A 22,894-nucleotide genomic window follows, 5' to 3' on the forward strand; every position below is an offset into this window, starting at 1 on the left:
TACGACCTGCTGCAGGGGATCCTACACCTCTGGGCTCCACAGTCACCGCACTCAGTGTGCACACGGCCCTCAAGAACACATAATGTAGAAAGCAAATCCTTTAACAAGATGGCCCTTTAGCTGCATGAGGGATGGGCTCTGCTGTACCTGCACCGTGGGCTGAGGATGGACCTGGTAGGCCCATGCCCCATGGCTTAGTGCTGGATACTTCCTCCGTGTAAAATGTAGGGTTGCTATTTCAAAATCCTCCAGTGGTTGTAGCAAGTGCTGTATAAGCAAAAAAGCAAATGAAAGAAAACCCCAAGTCAGGAAAGGTATGAGGTACAGAGTAGGCTCTCTTATTAACCTGTTTTCAACACCATCCTTTTAGATTTAATGAATTAAATGACCCCATGTACCAGTATCGGGTTGACACCGGAAACTTTCAGGTGAGCAGTATTCATGAAGACTCAGGCCTTGCTGATCTTCTTTTACGAAGTGCCTGGTTTTGTAACGTTAATCACACTGTTGGTATTAGCTTCCAAATGGCTGTTTAAACAGGAATATAGTTCAGGAGAGGAAGATCTGGGGGGAAGTAAGCATATAGGCTGGGGAGAGGGCTCATTTGGTCGAGTGCTTGCCACATAGGCATGAGGACCTCAGCCAGAGAGGGCAATAGATTGGGGAAGAAGGCTGGTCTAGGTACTGGGGAACCCAGAGGAGGAAGACTCTGGGGTGAGGGGCCTGGAGTGAGGTACTCTGGAGGAGCTTAGCTTAGAAATGGGGTCAGTACTGCAGGGAGGGGGCTTGGAGCCAGCTGTAGGCAGGCCAGAGCTTCAAGGGGTTTTCTGCGTGGATCAAGGAAGAGTCAGCTGTGGTCAGTGAACTCTGGTGGTGACAGACTAATCTGCTGCTGCCTTTGTGCTTGTCTGACCTGGTTCATTATTTCTGTGGGAAACTGAGGCAGGAAGGAGGGCTGCAGAGTTAGGAGTTAGACTGCAAGGGTATGCAGCCCAGGCCATTACAGGTTCTACTGGTGAGTAACCCCCTATGTTTCTTCATCTATGAAATGGGGCAGTAATGGAATCTCTTCCATCACTTAAGGGATGTAGGGCTCGTGGCCAAATGGCGCAGGCAGGATTGAATCCTGAATTGTCAGTGAGCCCTTCCCTTCCCAGCCAGGCTGTCTGGTGAGGGCTCAAGAACATTGAGCAACCTGCACCCTTTACTGAAGGCCACAGCAGCCGGTATCAAAGACTGCCAGGGTGCTGGGAACAGATGTCCTGCCCCAACCCCTCATGAGGAAATGAACTAGACTGAAGGTTCTTCCACAGCAAAAGCAGAACCCTGATCTTTGACCTGCAGTCCCAGCCTCGATGCTGTGACCATGAGAGAGGGACTCTGCTTCAGAGAGGACAGGAAAGGTGTAGAAAGTCCTACCCACAGGAGCCTCATGGGCAGGCAGGCTCAGTGAGGAGGGCACAAGGCAGCCACTGACCTCCGACCCTCGGACAAGGGCTTTCCCATCTTCAAAGTGTGGAAGAGAATGCTCCCACACTCTACCTAAGCTCTACAGCTTAGGTCCTGTAGAACCTTCCATTCAGCCCCTCCTACCTCAGGAACTCCAAAGTCCAGAATAGTCAAAGACTTATATGAGTACCAGTTGGGTGCAGCCCTAGGTCCTGTCAGCATGACCTTTGTCCTCAGCAGCACGGGTCAGGGTCTACCACAGGCAAAGGCGTCAGCTGCTACCAGTTGCTCAGCACTCTGACCTTGGGTTCTAGGCAAAGCACTGTGCTTGAGTTTCTGTGATCTTGATGTGAGATGCCTGTGCTTGGGGAGCCCTTGCTGATGCTGGGGCAGTGAGGGTGACCCAAGGCTCTGGGACCCTTCTAATCACACCCGGCTTAGACACCTGTGACACACACTCCAAGGCCTATTCTCAACCTCACCCACCTCCTTTTTCCCAGGGCATGAAGGTCTTCTTCATGGTGGTGGCTGCTGTATACATTTTATACCTACTATTCTTGATAGTGCGGGCATGCTCCGAGCTCCGTCATATGCCTTACGTGGGTGAGTGACACTCCGGGAAGCACGGGGCACCCAGAAACCCTTGTCCCTAGAAAAGCCATGAGATTCCTCAGGAAGGATTGACAGTTTGGAGAGAACCCTTTAAAGTAGAAGTCAGTGGTCCCTAGTACCTCAGAGCTATGTGAGCTGCCAGGGGCCAGTAAGGCTCGTTAATAACACTGCCCTTGACCAGGGCAAGACACAAGATTGACGGTCCTCTGCCAGAAACCACTGTCCCGGGCCCTGCCACAGTGGAACAGGCATAGAGCGTGCCAGGGTGAGGGCCTGCCCAGAGGTTGCTTTGGTTTTTGGTTTTGTGTTTTAAATTCTGAGGTGGGGTTGGGGATTTAGCTCAGTGGTAGAGCGCTTGCCTAGTGAGCGCAAGGCCCTGGGTTCGGTCCCCAGCTCCTGAAAAAAGAAAAGAAAAAAAAGGAAATTCTGAGGTGAGGTAAAATTTGCTAATGGGAGCATCTCCTTCTTTTTCAGATCTTAGGTTAAAGTTTTTGACTGCGTTGACCTTTGTAGTGCTTGTTATTAGGTAAGACTTCATTGTGGGTAGGGGTGTGTGGGTGTGCATGGATATATCTGGGTGTGCTTGGGTGTTCACGTATATGTAATGTCTGAGTGTGCTTGGGTGTGCATGCATGTGTGTGTATCTGGATATTCATGCTTGTGCTTGTATGTATCTGGGTGTGCATTCATGCGTGTGGTTGTGCTTGACTGTAAATGCACTCTTGCACGTGTGTGTGTGTGTGTGTGTGTGTGTGTGTGTGTGTGTATGTACACGCCATGCATCTGGGTGTGCTTGAGTGGGTATGTACTTGTGTATCTGGGTGTGCATTCATGTGTGTGAGTGTGCTTGGGTGGTATGTATGTGTGTGGGGGTGTGCATTCTTGTGTGGGTATGTTTGAGTGGACATGCATGTATGTGTCTGGAGCCAGAGGGTTAACGTGAGTGTATTCCTTTATTATTTTTCATAATTTTTAATATTAACTAATTCATTAATTCATTGTGCATGTTAGGGTGATACACATGTGTGTGGAGGTCATAGGAAATGATGCAAGAGTTAATTCTCTGCTCTCTCCTCCCATGTGTGGTGGTCAGCATGGCAGGCGTCAAGCTTCCAGATGCCCTTGGCCACTCCCACACTCCCAGCTTTTACCTGTGTGCCAGGTATCTGAGCTCAGGTCTCGAGAAGCATGGCAGGCTTCAAGCTTCTCTGCAGCCCCAGGACTTCATGATTATTTAACACTGCATTTCCATTCTTCCTGTCATTTCCTTTTGTGGAGTCAATTCAGGGTGTTTGTGGCCACACATATCCACAGAGTCGGAGGGCTGGTGTCTTAGGGTTCTACTGCTGTGAAGAAACACCATGGCCAAGACAACTCTTACAAAAACATTTAACTGGGGCTGGCTTACCATTTCAGAAGTGTCTTGGGGTTTCTATTCCTGCAGAAAACATCATGACCAAGAAGCAAGTAGGGGAGGAAAAAGATTATTTAGCTTACGTTTCCACATTGCTGTTCATCACCAAAGGAAGCCAGGACAGGAACTCACACAGGGCAGGAACTTGGAGACAGGAGCTGATGCAGAGGCCATGTAGGGATGCTGCTTACTGGCTTGCTCCCCATGGCTTGCTCAGCTTGCTTTCTTGTAGAACCCAGGACCACCAGCCCAGGGATGGCTGCACCCACAGTGGGCTAGGTCCTCCCCCCTTGATCACTAATTGAGAAATGCCCTATAGCTGGATCTCATGGAGGCATTTCCTCAAGGGAGGCTCCTTTCTCTGTGATAACTCCAGCTGTGTCAGGTGACACACAAAACCCGCCAGTACAAGAAATTCAGTCCACTACTGTCATGGCAGACACATGGCAGCATGCAGACAGACATGGTGTTGGAGAAGGAGCTGAGAGGTCTACATCTAGGGCCACAAGCACCCAGAAAAGAACAGTGTGCCACTGAGCCTGGGCGTCCTCTTACAAGGCCACACCTCCTAATGCCACGCCCTATGGGGCCAAATGTATTCAAACCACCACAGCTCCTGATCAAAGTTATGTAACAGCTGGATGGTGGTGGTGCAGAGGCAGATGGATCTGAGTGTGAGGCCGGTCTGGTTAAACAGAGCAAGCTTCAGGATAGCCAGGGGTACAAATACAAACCTGTCTCAAGGGGCGGGAACAATTATATAATGGCCTAGGTTATAAATGTTCTGTCGTGAATGCCAGGCTTGTGACATGTGTTAACCCACAGTTCCCTCCTCACTCCAAACCCTGCTAGGCACATCCACAGTCACCCACATCACAGGAGCGTAGCCTGTGACGTTACCTGGGAGGTGCTGTGCCTAGAGATCCTTTTGGTGCTGAGGACAGGACCCTGTGTGAGCAGTCAGCAGGCATCGAGGAGAAGTCACTGTGGGGGCAGGTGGCAGCCATCCACAAAGCCCTTCCCCAGGCAGTGTTTTTTGAATATGTTCTAAGAGACTGACTGATTGGTTAGACTTGATCTCCAGTTCCTAAAAGCTAATGCTGTCCGGTGGGCGCCTGCACTGCTTTTTGGTTGCATTGGTTTTTTGTTTCTTGTGTTCCTGCCTGGAGCAAAAGTGACCAGGGGCCCGGGGGGTGGGGGACTCAATAGTGTGTATGCAGAGTATAGGCATTTCCTGGTAAGGCTTACTGGGGTGAGCCCTTCTGTGTTTTCACATGGCGGTTCCCCTTCCCTTTCAGCATCGTCATCCTCTACCTAAGGTTTGGAGCACAAGTGCTACAGGACAACTTCGTAGCAGAACTGTCCGCTCACTACCAGAACTATATCCTTGTCTTGGGGAACTGGGCCTTTGAGCTACCCTGTGTTCGTGGTTAACACCTTAGCTTGGGACATTTTTGAGGGATCAGTCAGCCCCTTATGACCTGTGCTCAACAGGCCTCAAGCATGCCTTGCCCTCTCTCTTGGCTTCCTGTTGGCCCTGGGAAGGGTGAGTTTCATCAGTACTCCTTCCGAGGCAGGAAGCTAACACACAGCGGGGCTGAGTCAGTGCCCAAGATGAGTCACTGCACAGCCTGGATCCAAAAGGATGACCACACCAGACCATTCTACCATTCTCAGTGCCCTGTGGCTTGCTTCTCATGAGCAGGCCTGAGAACCTAAGTAAACAGCTACAGGTTCAAATCCTCAGTCAGTCCAGGGATGTTGGCTCCGTCTAACACATACACACACACACACACACACACACACACACACACACAGAGAGAGACAGACACACACACACACAGAGGGAGAGAGAGACAGACAGACACACACACAGACAGAGAGAGAGAAAGAGAGAGAGAGAGAGAGAGAGAGAGAGAGAGAGAGAGAGAGAGAGAGAGAGAGAGAGAGACCCTGAGTGCACACCAAGGACCAGCCAGGGATTGGAGTCCTGTGTGCTGACAGCACCTTCTAAGCTTCGTTCAGGTGCAGCCAGATGCCAGTATCACTGTGGTGTCCTCTTGAGTCTGTGGGAAGCTCTGATTCCACTGTGCCCATATCCAGTCCATAGCTCGTTCCTCCTGCTGTCCCTGTCCAAGGTCAGGTACACAGAAAACAGGTCTGTTGGGATCAATGGGGCTTCTGTTTTATTGCTTGTGACTGAGCTCCAGCTGTAGTGCTTAGGGGTCTGTAGTGTAGAAGAGGTAAGGACACTCTGAGCTTCAGGTCTGTGTGTCTTATGTCAGCAGACCTCAGTCCCTTCTGTTCTTCAAAAGTTATGAACCTAGGTCCCACTATGACCCGGAAGGCTCCCTTGTGGCACCAGCCACGAGCTCCATCTGAAACATCCTGGCATCTGGGCTGTGGACCCCTAGACTGGGTCATCTGGAAAGGGATACTGGGGAATGGGAAGCAGAGGCTGTGTGTCCACACTCATGCTTCTCCCTTGACCAGCAACACCAGCTGAATTCCTGTCTTTCTATGGCCTGTTGAACTTTTACCTCTACACGCTGGCCTTTGTGTACTCTCCATCAAAGAATGCTCTGTATGGTAAGCCACCCCTGTGGGTCTGAGCTGCTCTCCAAATGCTGAAACAGAAGTCTGCATTGGCTCAGGTGCTCTCTGGGTATAGGGCACTGTGACTCACAGCCCCTTCTGCTTGGACAGAGGCAAAAGGCAGCTAAATGGTGTCTGGAACACCGTAGCAGAAACTGCACCACAATCTCAGATTGCCATCTGGGGCTTGGGTCCTTCAGACTCCCACCTAGGCTAATAACACAAAACGCCCTTGTTTAAAAAGGCTCTTGTTTTGTTGTTTCAGAGTCCCAGCTGAAAGACAATCCTGCATTTTCCATGCTCAACGACTCTGATGATGATGTGATTTACGGGTAAGTTGCCGCCACCCCGCACATCACGCACATCCCGCTGGCTCTGCATGCTTATGGCACTGACAGTATTTGAAGGCTATCTCCACGGTGTTAGACTGTTAGCTGAGGGTGCCAGGAGCCTTAGGGCTTTGTTTTGTGTCCCCCCACCGTGGATTTAGTAGCATTCCACTTTGCAGAATGCCTGCAGGATGTGGTAACTACAGAACTATTGTGGGGTGCTGAGTCAAGTTGGAGAGAGTAGGCGGTTTTAGTTGACCCTAAGAGGGAAGCTAAGGCGAGTTCCTTCAGGATAGCTGTCAGTATGGAGGCAAAGAGGCAGCGAAGTGCTACCAGATGGTGGCTGTGGAGTGACGTAGTGAAATATCTGCCGTACACATGAGCACCCAAGTAAACCCGGGTCCTGAGACGGGTGTGGTCATACACGCCTTTAGTCCCAGCACTCAGAAGACGGAAGCAGGTGGCTCTTTAGTGAGACCCTGTCTCATAAAACAGCACAAGCCAGACCCAGAGCTCAGTGTGTGTACCTATAATCCCAGCACTGCGGAGGTGGGGACAGAAGGATCCTAGGGCTCCCTGGCCAGCCACTCTAGCAGAATCAGTGAGCTCCAGGTCCTGTGAGAAACCCTGAGATGAGCAATTGAGAAAGACACCTGATGTGGACCTCTGGCCTCCACACACATATGCATGCACAGAGAAGAGCTGCCCGAGTGGCTGAAGGTCAAGGTCTCTTTTACAACAGGAGTGACTATGAAGAAATGCCCCTGCAGAATGGCCAGGCCATCCGAGCCAAGTGCAGGGAAGAGTCGGACAGTGACTGAGCCCCGGACAGCAGATGGGACAGCAAGGGGGCCAGAGACCTGCCTGAGTGATGCGTTCTGGCCCTTTTCTTCTATCCGTCTGTGTCTGGACTCCTCTGTAAGCAAGTTTCCTGTTCCTTATTTGTTTACATATTTTTAAAAGAGAAACCAAATGGATTGACATGTATTTGCTGTGAGGGTAGCCCCACGTTTTAAGAAGAGGGGCTGGCTGATAGAGAAGCCAAAGGCATTCCCTTACGTCGATAGCAGGTGAGATGGAGCCTATGTGCAGTCATGAGAAGATATTACCCATTTTTAATAAAAAGAATTATGTACTTTTTTCCCTTTTAAAAAGCAATTGAGTCTGTGAGAGGCCTGATGACCAAGATCCCAGCGTGGCAGTGACAACTCTTTCCTCTGAGGCACTGGTCTTGAGTGCTCTACCCTCAAGGGAAGCCTAGCCTGGGCCTCCCTCAGGGGGTGGCCTGTCCCCATCCTCCCCAACACATGAAGCGGTCAGTGTGCTGACTCCCAGGCATCTGGATGATGGCTTTGATTGTGTTTGGTGAGCCACATACAATGTCATTTTCAGGATGATGGGTGGCCAGGTTCCCATTCATCATTGCCCCTGAGCAGAAGTGACAGTGACGTTGAGTCCAGAGTGGGCTGACAGCTAGAGGAAGTGAAGGCGGCTACTGGCGGCTACAGTAGTGCTGTGGGCAAGGTCCTGTGTCATGGTGCTCTGGAAGGGTCTGTACAGATAGGATTGGGTCTCCCTGTGCTCGAGGTGGAAAACGGGGTAGTCCTTCCCACTCCAAGAGTTTCTGCATCTCCACTGAGTATGAAACCTCCAGAGAGCTCTATTTTTTTTTTTAATGAAAGCTACATGAAATACAACTGTTTTAGAAATTCTTTATTGCCAGAAACTTTCTGTTTAACATTAGGAACTAAAATAAAGAGAAAGCAAACCTTTTGAATGGCTATAGAGACACCTTCAGATGAAGGAATTTGCCCCAAGGTCATTCTGTGTTTAGAGGGTTGCTCTGTGGAAAATGGATGTCACCTGCACTGGTGAAGTTCAGCACCGGAAGTCGAGTGCCACTGCCTTCCATCCCGCTCCTCAGAGTCACCCCACACAGAACTTCTGTGTTTACCTGGTAAAGGTAGCCGTCCTCCCTGCCTGTCTTGGCAAATCAGAGGCCCAGCTGGGGTAGATCACTCTCCAGGCAACACCATGTTCCCCTCATCTATGCAGCGACTTCGATTTCCACTCTGAGCTGCAGGTTTCTGTCTCTGTGGGCCGGGACTCCAGGGATGCCAGAGGCTCTGCAGTCTACCCGTCTTTTAAACTTCAACATACTTTAACATGAATTCCATGTATATTTTTTTTAAAAAAAACAAACTTGTAAATATGAATGTTGGAATGGAACTGTCATCGCAAGGGTAACGGGTTTACATGGTTTTTACACTTGCTGTGCTCACTGAGAAGATACCGGAAGGGTGTGTTATCGACTCTTCCCTTGCAGTGGACCACTGCAGCTGCCATTTCATGGACACTGACTTGTGCTGATCCCAAGATGCTCTAATGTGTGAGAGTTTACACGTCTTCATCATAAGTTTCCATGGTTTAGAACGCTATTATTTATCAGCCAATGTAAGATATTCTAAGCAAATGTCAGAACTTTTAAAAACTGCCCTGTAGTAGAATTATAAACTGATCCTACTGTCTGTAAAACTAAGGGAATTTTTTTTCTGTTGACATAGGAATTACAGAGAAGCACTCCCTAGTGTCGCGTCCATCGTGTATTATATACCCTGTAAAGCGTGGCTTACAGAACTAAGACTTCAGTGTGCAGGTGAAGCTCAGGGGTTAGGTTAAATCACTACACTCTGCCGGGACTTTTGATAGTAACCACAAGACTGTTTTGTTCTGAGGGGATTAAAATTTCATAAACTTGTTATAAAATCAAAGGGCTGACTAGTTCTTTCAGGGTAATGGTTTGAATCATACTGTCTCTGGGGTATTTTTATATTAGTCCAATCCAGGGGAACCTGGAAGATGACGGCTCCCAGATTCCCCCGTGAGAGCGTCACTGTCCCTGTGGATAGTGAGCCTGCTTGGTTTACTGTCATGGCAGCAGTAGGTTGGTGCCTTCAAGCCCCATCTGAAAGGCTAGAGAAGAGTACGTAAACTTACATCTGAGGCTCGTGAGGCAAGTGAGGCAGTGAGGCCGTCTCCGCACAGTTAGGCTGAAGTAGGTTTAGGTGTGCAAAGTCAACCTGCAGAGGGGTAGTTTATAAAACGTCTCACCACCCCCAAGTGCTGAACCATCGAAGGTGCAGTTGGGATAAACAGGTACAAACATGGTTGCTATCTTTGTAGGGAAAACCCAAGCACCCACCAGAGAACTAAGGCCCTCCACGAGGGACAGACCTGAGACTAGGTGTGTATTTGTATACTTGCCTTAGTGTTAGATTTGGGGGTGAGGGGGCAGCTGTTTTTTTTGTTTTGTTTTGTTTTGTTTTGTTTTGTTTTGTTTCTGGCCAAAGGAAAATTGGTTTCGCCAGTCACCTCGCTGAACATTTACCTTGGTGGTTTGGGTGCTGCTAGGTGCTACCATTCTGACATATCCTGTGACACAGAACAGGTGAATGCCATTGTATGACACAGGGATTGTCTGCGTCTGAGAACTACCTTTTTACAAATGTCTGTAAATATCTGCCAAACGAAGACACTAGCCTCTGCGCCCGGAGGACACTGGACGTCAGTGGGGCAGTGCTGCCTGGGCAGTCACGGGGTAAATGCTTATTTATGAAAAACTCAATAAAACTCACATTTTGGGATTTTGTACTAGACTTTTTGTTGCTGTCACAGAGACCTGATGAAAACCTCACAGGAGGGCCCATGGCTGCCTCCCTCCACCATGGGTCTGTGATGGGGAAGAATGGGTGCCCAGAGTGTGTGGCCAAGTTACTCACCTCTTGACACGAAGGGATCAGACAAGACAGAGGCCCTCACCACTAGGGATATTTGCTGTAACCTGCTTCTTTCTGCAACAAGCTTCACCATCAGGTTTCCACAGCATCCCCAAATATCACTGCCACATGAGGACAAGTGTCTGACGTGCACCTGTAGGGGACATTTCTCATCCAAACCATAACAGCTTCATTCTGACTCTGTCTCTTGTTCACTGATGTTAATATACTTCTAACTTTTAATCTTTAGTGTATTACTTGCTTTTTGTATGAATGCTTTAGAAAGAGGACCTCGGAGACCACAGCAAGGCTCTTCAGCCAGGGATACTGGGAGACAGCTCGGTGGGTTAAACGCTTGCTGTGGGAGAAGAGGGTTAAACGCTTGCTGTGTAAGAAGAGGGTTAAATGCTTGCTGTGTGAGAACAGGGCCTGAGTTTGGATCTGCAGCGTCCACGTAAGAGCAGGCACAATGGTCTGTGTAACCCAGGGCTGGGAAAGCGGAGCAGAGACGGGCCAGTCCCACTGGTTTGGTGGCCAGACAATTTAGCCTGAACAGTGTGCTCCAGGTTCAGTGAGAGACCCCCCATCTCAGAAAATATGCTAGAACTGGACACACACAGAAGACCATGCATGAGTATGCACTCCTGCACATATGCACATACAGTGTGGTGATGCCAATCAATGTCTGAACATCCCCACAAGGAGCATCCCAGCGTGGCCAACAGACAGCCTAGTCTTTGGGGTCCCTTCTCACTAGGATTTGTGACTTGAAATTAACTGAATAAACTGTTGGCCCTTGGTGGTACCCAAGCTACAGCACTATTAAGAACACAGCAATTCTGAAAAGCATTCTGTAAGCTGCAAAATACTAAACATGTAGCTTCTACTAAAACTCCAGGAACCTAGGTCTGGAAGCTGCAGGATACCAGCGCCAGCCAAGCATGCGTAGGTCAGAGCTTACCGGTTTGCAGGGCCTTCCCTTCCAGGAAACAGGAACTAGGAATGTAGGATTGCAACATGCACCCTAGGCTCCTGTCCTCGGGTGAAATGGCCCGTTTCTATCCTGGAGGGCCAAGGCAGAGCTGTATTCATTCTGTCCTCTATTAAGAGGGCAAGTGTGTTTATCACATTGCTAGGAAAAGAAACGCAGGAGTCTTTCCTCCTGTGCTTGTTGCTTCCTGGTTTGTGCCACCTGAGGCAGACAGTGCAGCGGGTAGAGGGGTTTGCCACCAACCCTGACTACCTGACTTCTGTTCCTGGGAGCAGTGGTGGAGAAAGAGCCAACTCCCACAGTTGCCTCTGACCTCTGACCTCCACAGGTGCGCCATGGGAGGCATGCTTACTCAGTCTCACATATGTAACTAAAAAACTAAGCAGCTAAACTGATGGGATGGAAACGTCCGCCATTTTTCTAGATCTGAGGCTCCATGCCACACATGTCTAGCTCGCCCACGAGGTTTGTGACCCTCTCTCCAGCTCTGCCAGTGTTAGCAGGTCTCACCACCACAGTAAGACCCAGGCCCATGGCCTCAAGCATGACCTACAAAGCTGGCTTTGTACTGTCCTGAGACCATCAGCAGGGTCTGAACATTAGTTCAGATCTGCGTATAAGCATGCAAAAGGCTAGAAGCAACCTTTTTTCTTTTCCTCAAACTAATTCTGAAGGCAGTAGCCACAGGTTCTCGTGTTACTCCAAGCTACAAAGGACACAAAAACTAATTCTGAATAATTTATTATTCTAACAAAAGTATAAAGTGTGGAAAATTAGTGTATCTGAATCATTTCAGAAAGTAGAGAAGTTTCCACTAGCAGACTTGAGATCTTAGCACCTTTGAGAAGACAGTTAAGACAACTGGTACTGCCTGCCTTGGATGACAGGTGGCTGCTCATCTGCCTAGTGTCCGTCGTGTGGTTCCTGTGGCCAGGGTCATTTGGTTTATTTCTCTACATTTTGGGAGTGCCTCAGAACAACTTAAAGAGGAGGAAGGTATCCGCCCAACATAGCTGGTGGTAAGATGGACTAGAAACGCTGGAACCGGAGGCTGAGGCAGTCAGGCGGTCAGATGGACAGTCCGAAGGCACTGACGATGCAGTACATGGTCTTGTTCTCCCATCGGACTGTGCAGCTCCCTGTGGGGGAGACAGACGCACAGGAAATGAGGGTGCACAGGAGATTTGGGTCCTACCGTGCCAGCACTGCAGTGCATGCCTCTGGCATACACAGAAAGTGACTTTAATGCCTGACTTTACTTACAAATGGGCAAGAGACCACAGAATGTTTGGGGGTTTTGTTTGTTTAGATAGGGTCACACTGTGTAGTCCAGGCTAGCCTCAGACTCACAGAGATCTGTGTGCCTCTGCCTTGCCAGATCTGGCATGTGCACCACTCCACCAGGCAATGGCAACTTCGAGAAATGCACTGAAACTGGGACATGGAAGTGTGCACTTCACAGAACACTGCTTCGAACTGCAGATCTCTGAACCACGGAGCTATGTGAAAGTTCCAGAGCAGTGGGCATGGGGGTAAGAACCCTACCGTCCGTGGAGCTGTCCCAGAAGCAGGAACTTGCGGTGTGTAACCCAGCACCATTCTTCTGCATGATCACACAGGTCACTTAAATTAAACAAACATGCATGCGTTACAAAATTAAAACAAAGGTGTGTTACAAAAACTGGCAATAGACAGGGGCAGCCTGTGCTGTCTCACCTGACCAACTACGTATTTCCTTTTTCTTAACATGTTCTCAACATGTCTGATCAGACATCCTGTGAACTTGTCTGACATAATCCCGGAGACGCTGGCATCAGCCTGGCGTGGCAAGTGTGTGGTACACATTCACTACACAAGGGACCCGGGCCCAGAAGGAACTTTCTTGCAAGTTTGACAACCAATTGCTAGGTGACCTTTCTTCTGGCACCAGACACACTTCAGATCATTATTTAAAGAAACTATCAAAATACACAAGACGAAAATCCCTTACCAATGTATTTAAATGGTTTCCCCAGTTTGGTGAGTTGGCTCAAAGTCTGTTCTACAACATTAGTGGTCCACTGGTTGACTTTGCTGTGCTGGTAGGCGTTACCGCCGATGGCACTTTCTATAGCCTAGGGGGAAAAGAGCACAAGAGGTCACAGAGAGAACCTGCTCACCGGTCACCCGACATGGCCCATGGCCCTTAGGAACTAAAGCCAGAACTCTCAGAAGATGCGAGCTCATGCTCAGTCATGGGCTCCTCTGCCTGTGTGGCCTCCTCTGCATCCCAGCAGTGTTTCTGTCAGCTGAAGATGTCTGTTCTACAGAACCTGTCCGTTAGACTCAGCACTTCACTGGAACAAAAGGACTGACTGTTTACACTGCCGTTCATACTAAAGAGAAGCAACATTTTTCCTTATTGAGGCTGAAAAATAATTTATTTTGCCAGTTTCTTAAAAGTATACCCATCATTTTTTTTTTTTTTTTGATTCTTTTTTCCGGAGCTGGGGACCGAACCCAGGGCCTTGCGCTTCCTAGGCAAGCGCTCTACCACTGAGCTAAATCCCCAACCCCCCGTCATTTTTACCAAACTATAAATATACAGATATAATTTGTGTATGTCAGATGACATTTTACTGGACATTTGTACAACTGGCAACATACAACCTATCTGGTCTTGTAGCGCTGTGGCCTCATTGCACGGGCTGTGCTACTACACTTTCCAGATAACTAAATCTGTCACACCCGAAGATGAACTGTGTGGGAGTGTGATGGATTCCAGGGCTCCTGGATAGCACGGCTCACTGTCCTGTCCCTGTAATATCAGTGACTCTCAGGGTCTTTCTCCAGCATCCCCTCTCCAAGATGCCAGTGAGGCTCTGGGCAGCTCCCGCCCCTTCTAACTTGCTGGAAGCCGTTAAATGAAGGTGTCATATAGCCTAGAGTAAAGACAGACTTGGGTCCAGGGCCCTCACTGCACAACAGTGGAGAAGGAACGGGCCACGACTCCAGGCTGAGGGCAGCAACGGCTTCTGAGGGGGGTAAACGCTGGTTTCCACCTCCGGTCTTGGGGCAGTCACGCTGACCCAGCTCCTCTGCCATGTCTGCAACCCTGGGCTGAGAGCACACCATGGGCTGAGGACTAGCAGTCTTGATTTAGTCACGGCATGGCTAAACACCAGTACTGTCAAAGGAGGAAGGGCAAACCCCCTCCATGCACTATGGAGTCCAGTTTTAGGGAGAAAGGAAAACTGATTTTGGATCCACTCCTTATTCCACCTAATACTTTTAAACAGCTTGAGGACAGAACTAACCTACTGCCAGGGCAAAACCGCTGAGTCACCTCACACTTCACTATGAACTGCTAATGTGTCCTTCAGCCACCTGCTGCCTAGTAACCCAGCCTGAGTGGATGCAGACATCAAGAGGCAAGAATCATTCCTAACAAACCCACTCTTTCCTTCACAGTTCTGGCTTAATCACCACGGTTCTGCTTCCCACCTGCTCCACAGGAAACACTGCATGAAGAGCCAAAAGGCAAACTTACACTCCCTGCAAAGCACCAGAAAAGCCACACTGGATGTTGAGCCATGTACTTAACAGAGAAAATCATTTTGGTTTTGGATACTTCTCACAAAAAAAGAATGTGGCTCTTTAACACTCTGGCACAAGTCAATATGGACATCAAAACTTTTGCACGGTAGTCAATCCAAAATTACTTCAGAGGACCTCATACAGGTCCATGGTGGTGGGAGAGTCCTGGCAGTCAGGGCTTGAGACAGCAGATCACAAGATAAGGAATGCTGGGGGGTTAGCGTGCTTCCCCTTTGTCTTCAGATTGGGACCATCCCTGCCTATGACACAGTGCTGCCCACATCCTGGGTAGGTCTTTTACCTCAGCTAGCCTAATCTAGACAATTCTTCACAGACACAAAGATGTGTGGTGACCAGCCACCTCATATTCCTGCCACCATGATGGACTGTCTCCCTTCCAACCATGAGCCAAAATAAACCCTTCCTTCCTAAACTCTACTTCTGACAGACACACTCAGGGTGTTCCAATTCCTTTTGCCTTTTGTCTGCATTGTTTAAGAGGAGTACTATGATTGATATCAAGAATGCATTTAAAAATGTTAGGAAAAACCTATGAATAACCCCTAACTGTATCTCCAGGTCCTGAGTTAAATCTGTTGTTACATTTTCTCTGCAGTTGCTATTTTTCATCAAGCACTGGAGATATTTATACATGTGTCATGAGTCTTCATGATGCAAGGTTATACAATCCGCCTTGACACTTTCTTTCTTTCTTTTTTTTTTAAAGATTTATTTTATTCATATGAGTACACTGTAGCTGTCTTCACGCCCACCAGAAGAGAGCATCAGATCCCATTACAGATGGTGTGAGCCACCATGTGGTTGCTGGGAATTGAACTCAGGACCTCTGGAAGAGCAGTCAGTGCTCTTAACCACTGAACCATCTCTCCAGCCCGACACTTTCTAATGCCACATTAAGACTTGATTCAGTATATATATTATTTATATAATATAGTAATTTTTACTTAGATATAAAGTAAAAATGTTTGAAATGTCAAAACAGACACTCAATAGCTCTTGAGGTTTTTCTCATTTTAATTCACATGGCATTTTCCTTCATACATGTGCTGGTTCGTTTATGTCAACCTGATACAAGCTCAAGTCACTGATAGGCGGGAGCCTCAACTATGAAAGTGCCTCCATTAGACCCAGTTTAGACATTGCCTATTTTTTTAATATATTTTAATTAATTAATTAATGTATGTATATATGTGAGTACTCTGTCACTGTCTTCAGACACACCAGAAGAGGGCATCAGATCTCATTACAGATGGTTGTGAGCCACCATGTGGTTGCTGGGAATTGAACTCAGGACCTCTGGAAGAGTAGTCGGTGCTCTTAACTGCTGAGCCATCTCTCCAGCCCAAGACATTTTCTTAATTATTAATTATTAACTGACTAGGAAGGGCCTGGCTTGTTGTGGGTGGTGCCATCCCTAGGCTTGTTGTTCTGGGTTCTGTAAGAAAGCAGGCCGAGCAAGCCAGTAAGCAGGCCCCTCCACGGTTTCTGCATCAGCTCCTGTCTCCAGGTTCCTGCCCTGCTTGAGTTCCTGTCCTAACTTCCTTTGATGATGAGCTGTGATGTGGAAGTGTAAGCAGAATAAACCCTTCTTCCTCAAATTGCTGTGGTCATGGTGTTAAATCACAGAAATAGTAACCCTAACTCAGACACATAGTTATCAGTCGAACACTTGGAAAACAAGCATGTGTCCTCTTACCTCCTTTACAATGTTGCTCACTTCATCCACAACAAATGCAGTCTGTTAAGGAAGAAAATGTAGGTAAGTTTGGTTTAAAAGAGCTTTCTGCACAGCATCAATAAGCACACAGTGAGACGGTGACTTATGACATAGACCTTAGGCTGTCGACTGTGCAGACGAACCTCAGAGCCCAGCTGTCTCAGTGTCAACACTGCAAGCCGAGCCTCAAAACTAGAATCCTCTCTCCTTCCCCTGCTGCTGGCGGTCAGCACCATTAGCCAGTACAGGGGCCATATTATGCCCACACTGCTTCCGTGCAAAGCGGCTGAAGAAATGTAAATTATCCATCACGAAGATGGGACATTCTCTTCCATGAGGTAAACCGATTTAGGATGTTTAACACGTAAAAGGCTGGTGTGTGCCCCTCCTTCTCTTAACCCCGATGAACTACTTCAGGATCAGCTGACTGGCGGGCTGCCTGAAGTAGTTTTAAGTCTCCTTTTAACATAACACTGGATCTGAATAGGTGTAAGGGTTTCCTGAAAACATTAGCCAGGCACGAGCCTGCCAGTGTGCTTCTTACATGAGTACAAATGAACTATTCCAAGTTCTGGGATATCCTTAGCACTGGGCATGCCCTGGATAGCACAGCTCACCTTAACCATGTGTTACAGACTTCCCTGACTGCTGACCACAGTGGTCCCTGCCCTGTTCTAGTATCGAGTAACACCCCTTTCTCTTCAGAAGTGACCACCCAAAGCCTTCTCCCTTTCTAGACGCCCCCCCCCCCCCAAGAAGTTGGTTGGAAACAGAGCTGAAATCACTGAAATACTGAAAATGTCATCTTCCAAGGTAAGTCAACTGAACGGCTCTTCCTAAGTGAATATGGTGAGCTTCCCATAACTTCCCATACCGCTAAAGTAAGAAAATAACAAAAGATAAATTGTATTGAAGCAAGTGGGCACTGCCAACTGCTACAAGAAAGGGAAAGGAGCTGAGGAGAACCTGGGGAGTTAGGGGCAGGTAGAAAAGGCTCAGCTGAGAGGGCTGCTGGGTAAACAATGGAGATTATCCGTCCTCCTGCAGCTGACACTCTTGTGTAAAACACAGATCACTGTCTGGACACTTCACAGATGCCAGGGTCAGCCGGTTCACAGGTACAAGCTGGAATTAGAATGCAGTTTTCGGGGCTTCCTCTTCACATGGCCATTTCCTTCCTATAACTGGCTGTGACTACCATAAAAGCCAGTTTTCAGCCATACATGAGATCACTGCCTGGCCAAACATCCCCTTTGCTAGCTGCTTCTGAATCACGGCTTGAGAGTCTTTACTTGCTTTCCACCAATGTTCAAACACAGAATGATCCTGACTTCCATAAAATGTGTTAGGGAAATAGACCAAAACTGAAAGTTTCTGATAAATGCAACGTCTTACTCTTCCCTCAGAAATATCCCTAGTTGACACTTTAGATATGTCAAAAGAGGAAGTGTTAGGGTTCTCTTATTATTATTATGATTGACAAATTGTGTGGGATTATATTGAGTTTCAACAAAGATTATTCAGAAAGAAAATGAGCAACTATTCTAAAACAGGCGTCCTTTCAGCTGTTTCTCAAATACTTGTCAGCACAAAGGAAAAGACATTTTGACAACACATCACCAAGGCGAGTGGCTGGCTAGGGCACTAAGAGGCCTTGCAGTCTTCCCCGACAAGAATGAGCGATCCGTTACTATCTCAAACTGAAATGAAATGTACCCAGTGGCTGTGGCCTGGGTGGGAGGGAGCGCCACACTGAAGGACAAGGTGCGGCACCCAGACAAAGGCAGGTTCTGTTCGCACGTCGGTACTTGGCAGACGGACAGTCTGGACAGCAGACCCCCACTGCGGTCACCCGGAGCTAGCCCTGCGTGCCCGTGTCATCCTACATGCCACAACAAGATGCCTCATTTCCCAACCACGGCCCAAGGCTGAGGTCTGCAGCAGTGCGGAAGGGGTGGAATGATGTCATTCTCCCGGCGTGAACCCCACCGAGACCACGAGCCCCGCGCCGTCTCTGTGGACCGCGGGCACCGCCCACGCGGGAAAGAAGCGGAGTGGCCGCTGGGAACCGCCACCCAGGCTCATCAGCCTCGGGCCAGGTGGCGATGAGCAGAAGCTGCGTCTTCCCAGGCGGGGCCGCGCCACATCCGGATCTCGGCCGCCACCCTCCCTCCCACGGCCCATCTGGAGGTTACCTCCTCGGAGGCCTGGAAGTCTTCCATCTTCCCTCTAGCGCGTCTCCTTCGCCCGCCGAGTAGAGTGGACTGCGCAGGCGCGCTCAGGCCACGCCCACTCCGCCCCCGCGCCAGGGACCCTGACCACTACCAATAACCACCCACGCGCCAAGCCCCGCCCCTCCACCAAAGGCTCCTCCTACCGTCTTCCACTCCTACTGGTGGCCCCGCCCACCCCTCTGCCCAGCCTTCTGCTCTTCTTTGGTCTCCAAGTAACAGGGCGTGACTCTGAGCCCTCTGGGATGTGGTTTTCAAAGCAAACTGTCAGAGCCGCCTAACCTCTCTCTAAACTGTAGCAACCCAAACCAAACAAAGGAACAAAAGCTGGTCTCGGAGGGGAAGAAGATCCTGGCCCTCCCTCCAGCTCAAACTGTAGAAATTGAAACTTTCAAACAAGTCCTGACTAGAAACAAATTGTAAAATGACTTCCTACAGTATGGCGCATTGGGTGCTTCTCCTTGGAGATAAAGATCAGGATAGTCCAGCTATCTGAACGAAAGCTTGCAGTTCTCATGTAAGAAGTACACTGGCAAGCTAGTGCCTGGAAAATGTTGTTTTCAGCAATCCACCCGATCCCATGGCCAAGCCGATATCACCACTCTTTTGGATTTGATCACTTTGAAGTCTGCTCTATTTATACCCGATCAGTTTCTACACCCAGTCACATCTGTCTCTGCCAACACTGACCAGCTGCTCATTGTCTCGGGAAGCCTCAGATGAGAGTCTCCAAGCTCCCTTAATCGTGCCCCTATTGCAGGAAGTTTCCTCCTTAGCTCAAAGATAAATGTTTACATGATATACTTGGACATATAGTCTTTTGTTGAATAGCAATGAAGTTTTAGCTTTTTAAAAATGAAGAGAGGGCCTAAAGAGATGAATCAGCAGCAGTTAAGAGCACACCCGCTCTTCCAGAGGAGCTTGGCTCGCAGCACACACATGAGCCCGCTCTCATCCTGTAATCCTCTCTCCAAGGGAGCTGACATCATCTTCTGGCCTCAGCAGACAGCGTACATTCACGCAGACACAAAAATAAAAATAAGATCTTTAAAAATAAACAATAAACCCAGCCTTCCCTTCGCTGTTTTACAAATAAATGAAATTCTTAAATGAATATAGATAACTCAGGTGTGGGTAACACACTTGTGTAATCCCAGCACTTAGTGGGGTAAGACAGGAGGATTAACAAGAGCTCAAGGCCAGCCTGGGCTATGAAGCAAGGAGAATGTAAAAACAAACAAACAAAAAGCAAAATTCTGGGGCTGGGGATTTAGCTCAGTGGTAGAGCGCTTACCTAGGAAGCGCAAGGCCCTGGGTTCGGTCCCCAGCTCCGAAAAAAAGAACCAAAAAAAAAAAAAAAAGCAAAATTCTGTATTCTCTTAATGTGTCCTGCTGTTTTGATCCAAATCATGTCACCTATCCCAAAATCCATTCACACTCCAGAATGTGACTTAATTTGGAGATGGGACATTTAACGAGGTTTCATTAAGGTGAAGTCCTGTGTGTAGGTCCTCAGCAGACATAATGTGTCCTTATTATAAAGAGTTTAGGACACAAACAGGTACCCATAGACTACCATGTAAAGACACCGGGAGGTGGCCCTCAGTAAGTCAGCGGTGTAGGCCTCCAGAAAAGAATGGGCCCCACTCAAACTGGGCTCCCAAGCTGTGAGAAAAGAAATTGCTATGCAAGCCATCCCTTCCGGATATTTGTTATGCAACCAGAGCAGACTGACACATCCACTTTCTAGGTACAGATTCTCATTTTCAAAGCAGTTTTTCTCAAATACTCCTAAACAGGTTGACCTAGCACTTCATGCCTATAATTCTACTACCCAATAAAGACAAGTTACTATTTACTGAGGATTTTATCTTAGGACTAGAGATTCCCCCATCGCAACCCCTGTGCACACAACAGACACACCACAAATGCCGTGTGATTGAACAGGAGCAAGCCTAAAGCCAGGAGGGAGGCCTGGTGAGTCTCCCCAGGAAGTGGAGATTCGCAGAGTGATTTGCTTGAGATCACTCAAGATTGGTATCACCCTTTATTCCAGTTTTTAATTTATTTATTTGTGTTCATGTGTGGTGTATGTGTGCGTGCATTTGTAGAAGTCAGAAGTAAGCATAATCATCTTCTGTTACTTCTCTCTCTGGCTTTTGCTTCTCTTTCCTCACCCCTTCTCAGCACTGGATGCCACCTCTGCGCCTGGCTGTTCTGTGAGTGCCCGGGGCGCTCAGGTCATCATGCTTGGACAGTGTGATGGTTCGTATATGCTCAGCCCAGGTGGTGGCACTATTAGAAGGTGTGGCCCTGTTGGAGTTGGTGTGGCCTTGTTGGAATAGTTGTGTCACTGTGGGCGTGGGCTTTAAGACCCTTGTCCTAGCTGCCTGGAAGTCAGTCTCCTCATAGCAGCCTTCAGATGAAGATGTAGAACTCTCAGCTCTGCTTGTCCCATGCCTGTCTGGATGCTGCCATGTTCTTGCCTTGATGATAATGAACTGAACCTCTTAACCTGCCAGCCCCAATTAAATGTTGTCCTAAGAGTTGCCTTGGTCATAGTGTCTATTCACAGCAGACCTAACTAAGACAAACATCTAGCCCTCTATCCCACCAAACCATCTCCACAGCCCCCAAAGCCCACACTCTTCCCTTAGTCTCCCTACTACATCCCAACCCTCAGCATCTGTGCTGGAGGTGGACAAGTTCAGGGTCCTGGTACTAGCATCTAGGTCATATAGGAATAAGGCATCTCATAGAGATGGAAAGAAGGGAGAGAGAAGGAGAAGAAGGAGAAGGAGGAGGAAGGAGAAGAAGGAGGAGGAAGAGGAGGAGGAAGGAGAAGAAGAAAAAGGAGGAGGAGGAAGGAGAAGAAGAAGAAAAAAAGAAGGAGGAGGAGGAAGAGGAGGAGGAGGAAGAGGAGGAGGAAGAGGGAGGGGAGGAGGGTAGAACCCAAACCCATTTCTTATAAGAAACCCACTCTTGCATTAATGGGCCCACTCCCAGGATGTTAATCTAGCCCTGAGAGTAGAGACCCTGTGGCCTTCTCTTCACATCACTGATACCCAGTGCTGCAGCAGTTACATTTGAATACATTTGAGAAGGGACAGCCATTCAGAAGGTGACAAGTATGCCTATGATTTTCCTATTATTCTGCATGCATGTTAGCCTTCAAAGAAAATTACCCATGACCGAGAAGTACCCATGACCATCCATGAGACACTGTTCTTTGTGGTGTCACTAGTCATACTTCTGAGGTCACACACAGGAAACACACCGGGCTCTGCTGGGCGTTTGGGGGGAAAGATGAGACATTTCACCGAAGACTCTTATATTCTTGCAGTGTAAAATCTTTGTGTGAGCTCCTCGGCATAGCATTGGATGTCTCCACTGTCTGGGTCCTTGGTGAAGTGGGATTAGCCACAGACACACTTGGGATTGCCATGTAAATCGTCAGCTACAGCCAGTGCCTGGCAGGAAGGAAGGAGACACACAGGTCAGTGAGTGAAGAACTGACTTCCTCAGCAGGACACCCTCCAGATCAAGGTAGGATGAAGCCCTATGTCTACATGGGAGTCTTTTGAGTGGGGTAGGGGAACTGCAGTCGTTAGAGCTGTCCCTAAATTGATGGCAGGAATAGCAAGCCTTGTGATTGTTGAATAGGAGACATCGAAAGGGTAATGACGAACCCCTTGCAGTGGTGGTACACACCTTTAAACCCAGCACTCCGGAGGCATAGGCAGGTGGGTCGGTGGATCTCTGTGAGTTTGAGGCCAGCCTGGTCTACAAAACAAGTTCTAGGACGGGTAGAGCTACACTGAGAAACCTTGTCTAAAAGAAGAAAGGAAGAAAGAAAGAAAGAAAGAAAGAAAGAAAGAAAGAAAGGAGAGAAGAAGGGAGGGAGGGAGAGAGAGAGAGAGAGAATGTTTAAAATGGTATCAGGAAAGTAATTTAAGATTTAAAGAACAGGGCTGGAGAGATGGCTCAGTGGTTAAGGGCACCAACTGCTCTTCCAGAGGTCCCGAGTTCAAATCCCAGCAACCACGTGGTGGCTCCAACCATCTGTAATAAAATCTGATGCCCTCTTCTGGTGTGTCTGAAGAGAGTGACAGTGTACTTATATATAATAAATAAATAAAATCTTTAAAAAAAAGATTTAAAGAACAAACCACAAGACAGTATG

General features: G+C 48.3%; 3 protein-coding genes across 7 annotated transcripts in view; 2 read left to right on the forward strand and 1 right to left on the reverse strand.

Moving 5' to 3' along the window:
- Tmem181 (transmembrane protein 181) overlaps positions 1 to 10,043 on the forward strand; it is a 54,322-nt gene extending 44,279 nt beyond the window's left edge. Inside the window, exons 11-17 of one of the 3 annotated variants that reach the window (XM_039088219.2) lie at positions 371 to 428; positions 1,950 to 2,052; positions 2,536 to 2,587; positions 4,774 to 4,856; positions 5,975 to 6,064; positions 6,336 to 6,402; positions 7,142 to 10,043. In XM_039088219.2, coding sequence (XP_038944147.1) covers positions 371 to 428; positions 1,950 to 2,052; positions 2,536 to 2,587; positions 4,774 to 4,856; positions 5,975 to 6,064; positions 6,336 to 6,402; positions 7,142 to 7,220 — 532 coding nt within the window. In that variant the 3' untranslated portion in view covers positions 7,221 to 10,043. The remainder of the gene's footprint in view (positions 1 to 370; positions 429 to 1,949; positions 2,053 to 2,535; positions 2,588 to 4,773; positions 4,857 to 5,974; positions 6,065 to 6,335; positions 6,403 to 7,141) is intronic. The other 2 variants (NM_001130939.1, XM_039088223.2) reach the window with 2 other exon arrangements.
- Positions 10,044 to 11,891: 1,848 nt separating this feature from the next.
- Positions 11,892 to 18,850, reverse strand: Dynlt1 (dynein light chain Tctex-type 1). Of its 2 annotated transcripts, NM_031318.1 has the most exons (5): positions 18,676 to 18,716; positions 16,460 to 16,501; positions 13,157 to 13,280; positions 12,712 to 12,789; positions 11,893 to 12,305 (listed from the first exon to the last, which is right to left on the reverse strand). In NM_031318.1, exons 1-5 carry the CDS (start codon positions 18,700 to 18,702, stop codon positions 12,235 to 12,237), a joined length of 342 nt encoding a protein of 113 aa, NP_112608.1. In that variant the 5' UTR covers positions 18,703 to 18,716; the 3' UTR covers positions 11,893 to 12,234. The 2 variants fall into 2 exon arrangements, with proteins under 2 accessions (XP_006227963.1, NP_112608.1); XM_006227901.5 differs by having other exon boundaries at positions 11,892 to 12,789; positions 18,676 to 18,850.
- A 1,883-nt stretch (positions 18,851 to 20,733) lies between these two features.
- The window catches only part of Sytl3 (synaptotagmin-like 3), a 71,599-nt gene continuing 69,438 nt past the window's right edge, over positions 20,734 to 22,894 (forward strand). The window contains exon 1 of one of the 2 annotated variants that reach the window (XM_063270702.1): positions 20,734 to 22,257. The gene's annotated coding sequence lies outside the window, so the exon portion shown is untranslated. The remainder of the gene's footprint in view (positions 22,258 to 22,894) is intronic. The other variant, XM_006227888.5, reaches the window with a different exon arrangement.

Source organism: Rattus norvegicus, chromosome 1 (genome assembly GCF_036323735.1).
Source record: "Rattus norvegicus strain BN/NHsdMcwi chromosome 1, GRCr8, whole genome shotgun sequence".
NCBI classification, from domain to species: domain Eukaryota; kingdom Metazoa; phylum Chordata; class Mammalia; order Rodentia; family Muridae; genus Rattus; species Rattus norvegicus.

Excerpts from the sequence above, each read along its gene's own strand:
- Dynlt1 (XM_006227901.5), bottom strand. The coding sequence starts at position 18,702 with ATGGAAGACTTCCAGGCCTCCGAGGAG. Across the intron at positions 16,502-18,675 it reads ACTTCCAGGCCTCCGAGGAG|ACTGCATTTGTTGTGGATGA; the intron begins GTAACCTCCAGA and ends CTTCCTTAACAG. Across the intron at positions 13,281-16,459 it reads TGAGCAACATTGTAAAGGAG|GCTATAGAAAGTGCCATCGG; the intron begins GTAAGAGGACAC and ends TTTTCCCCCTAG.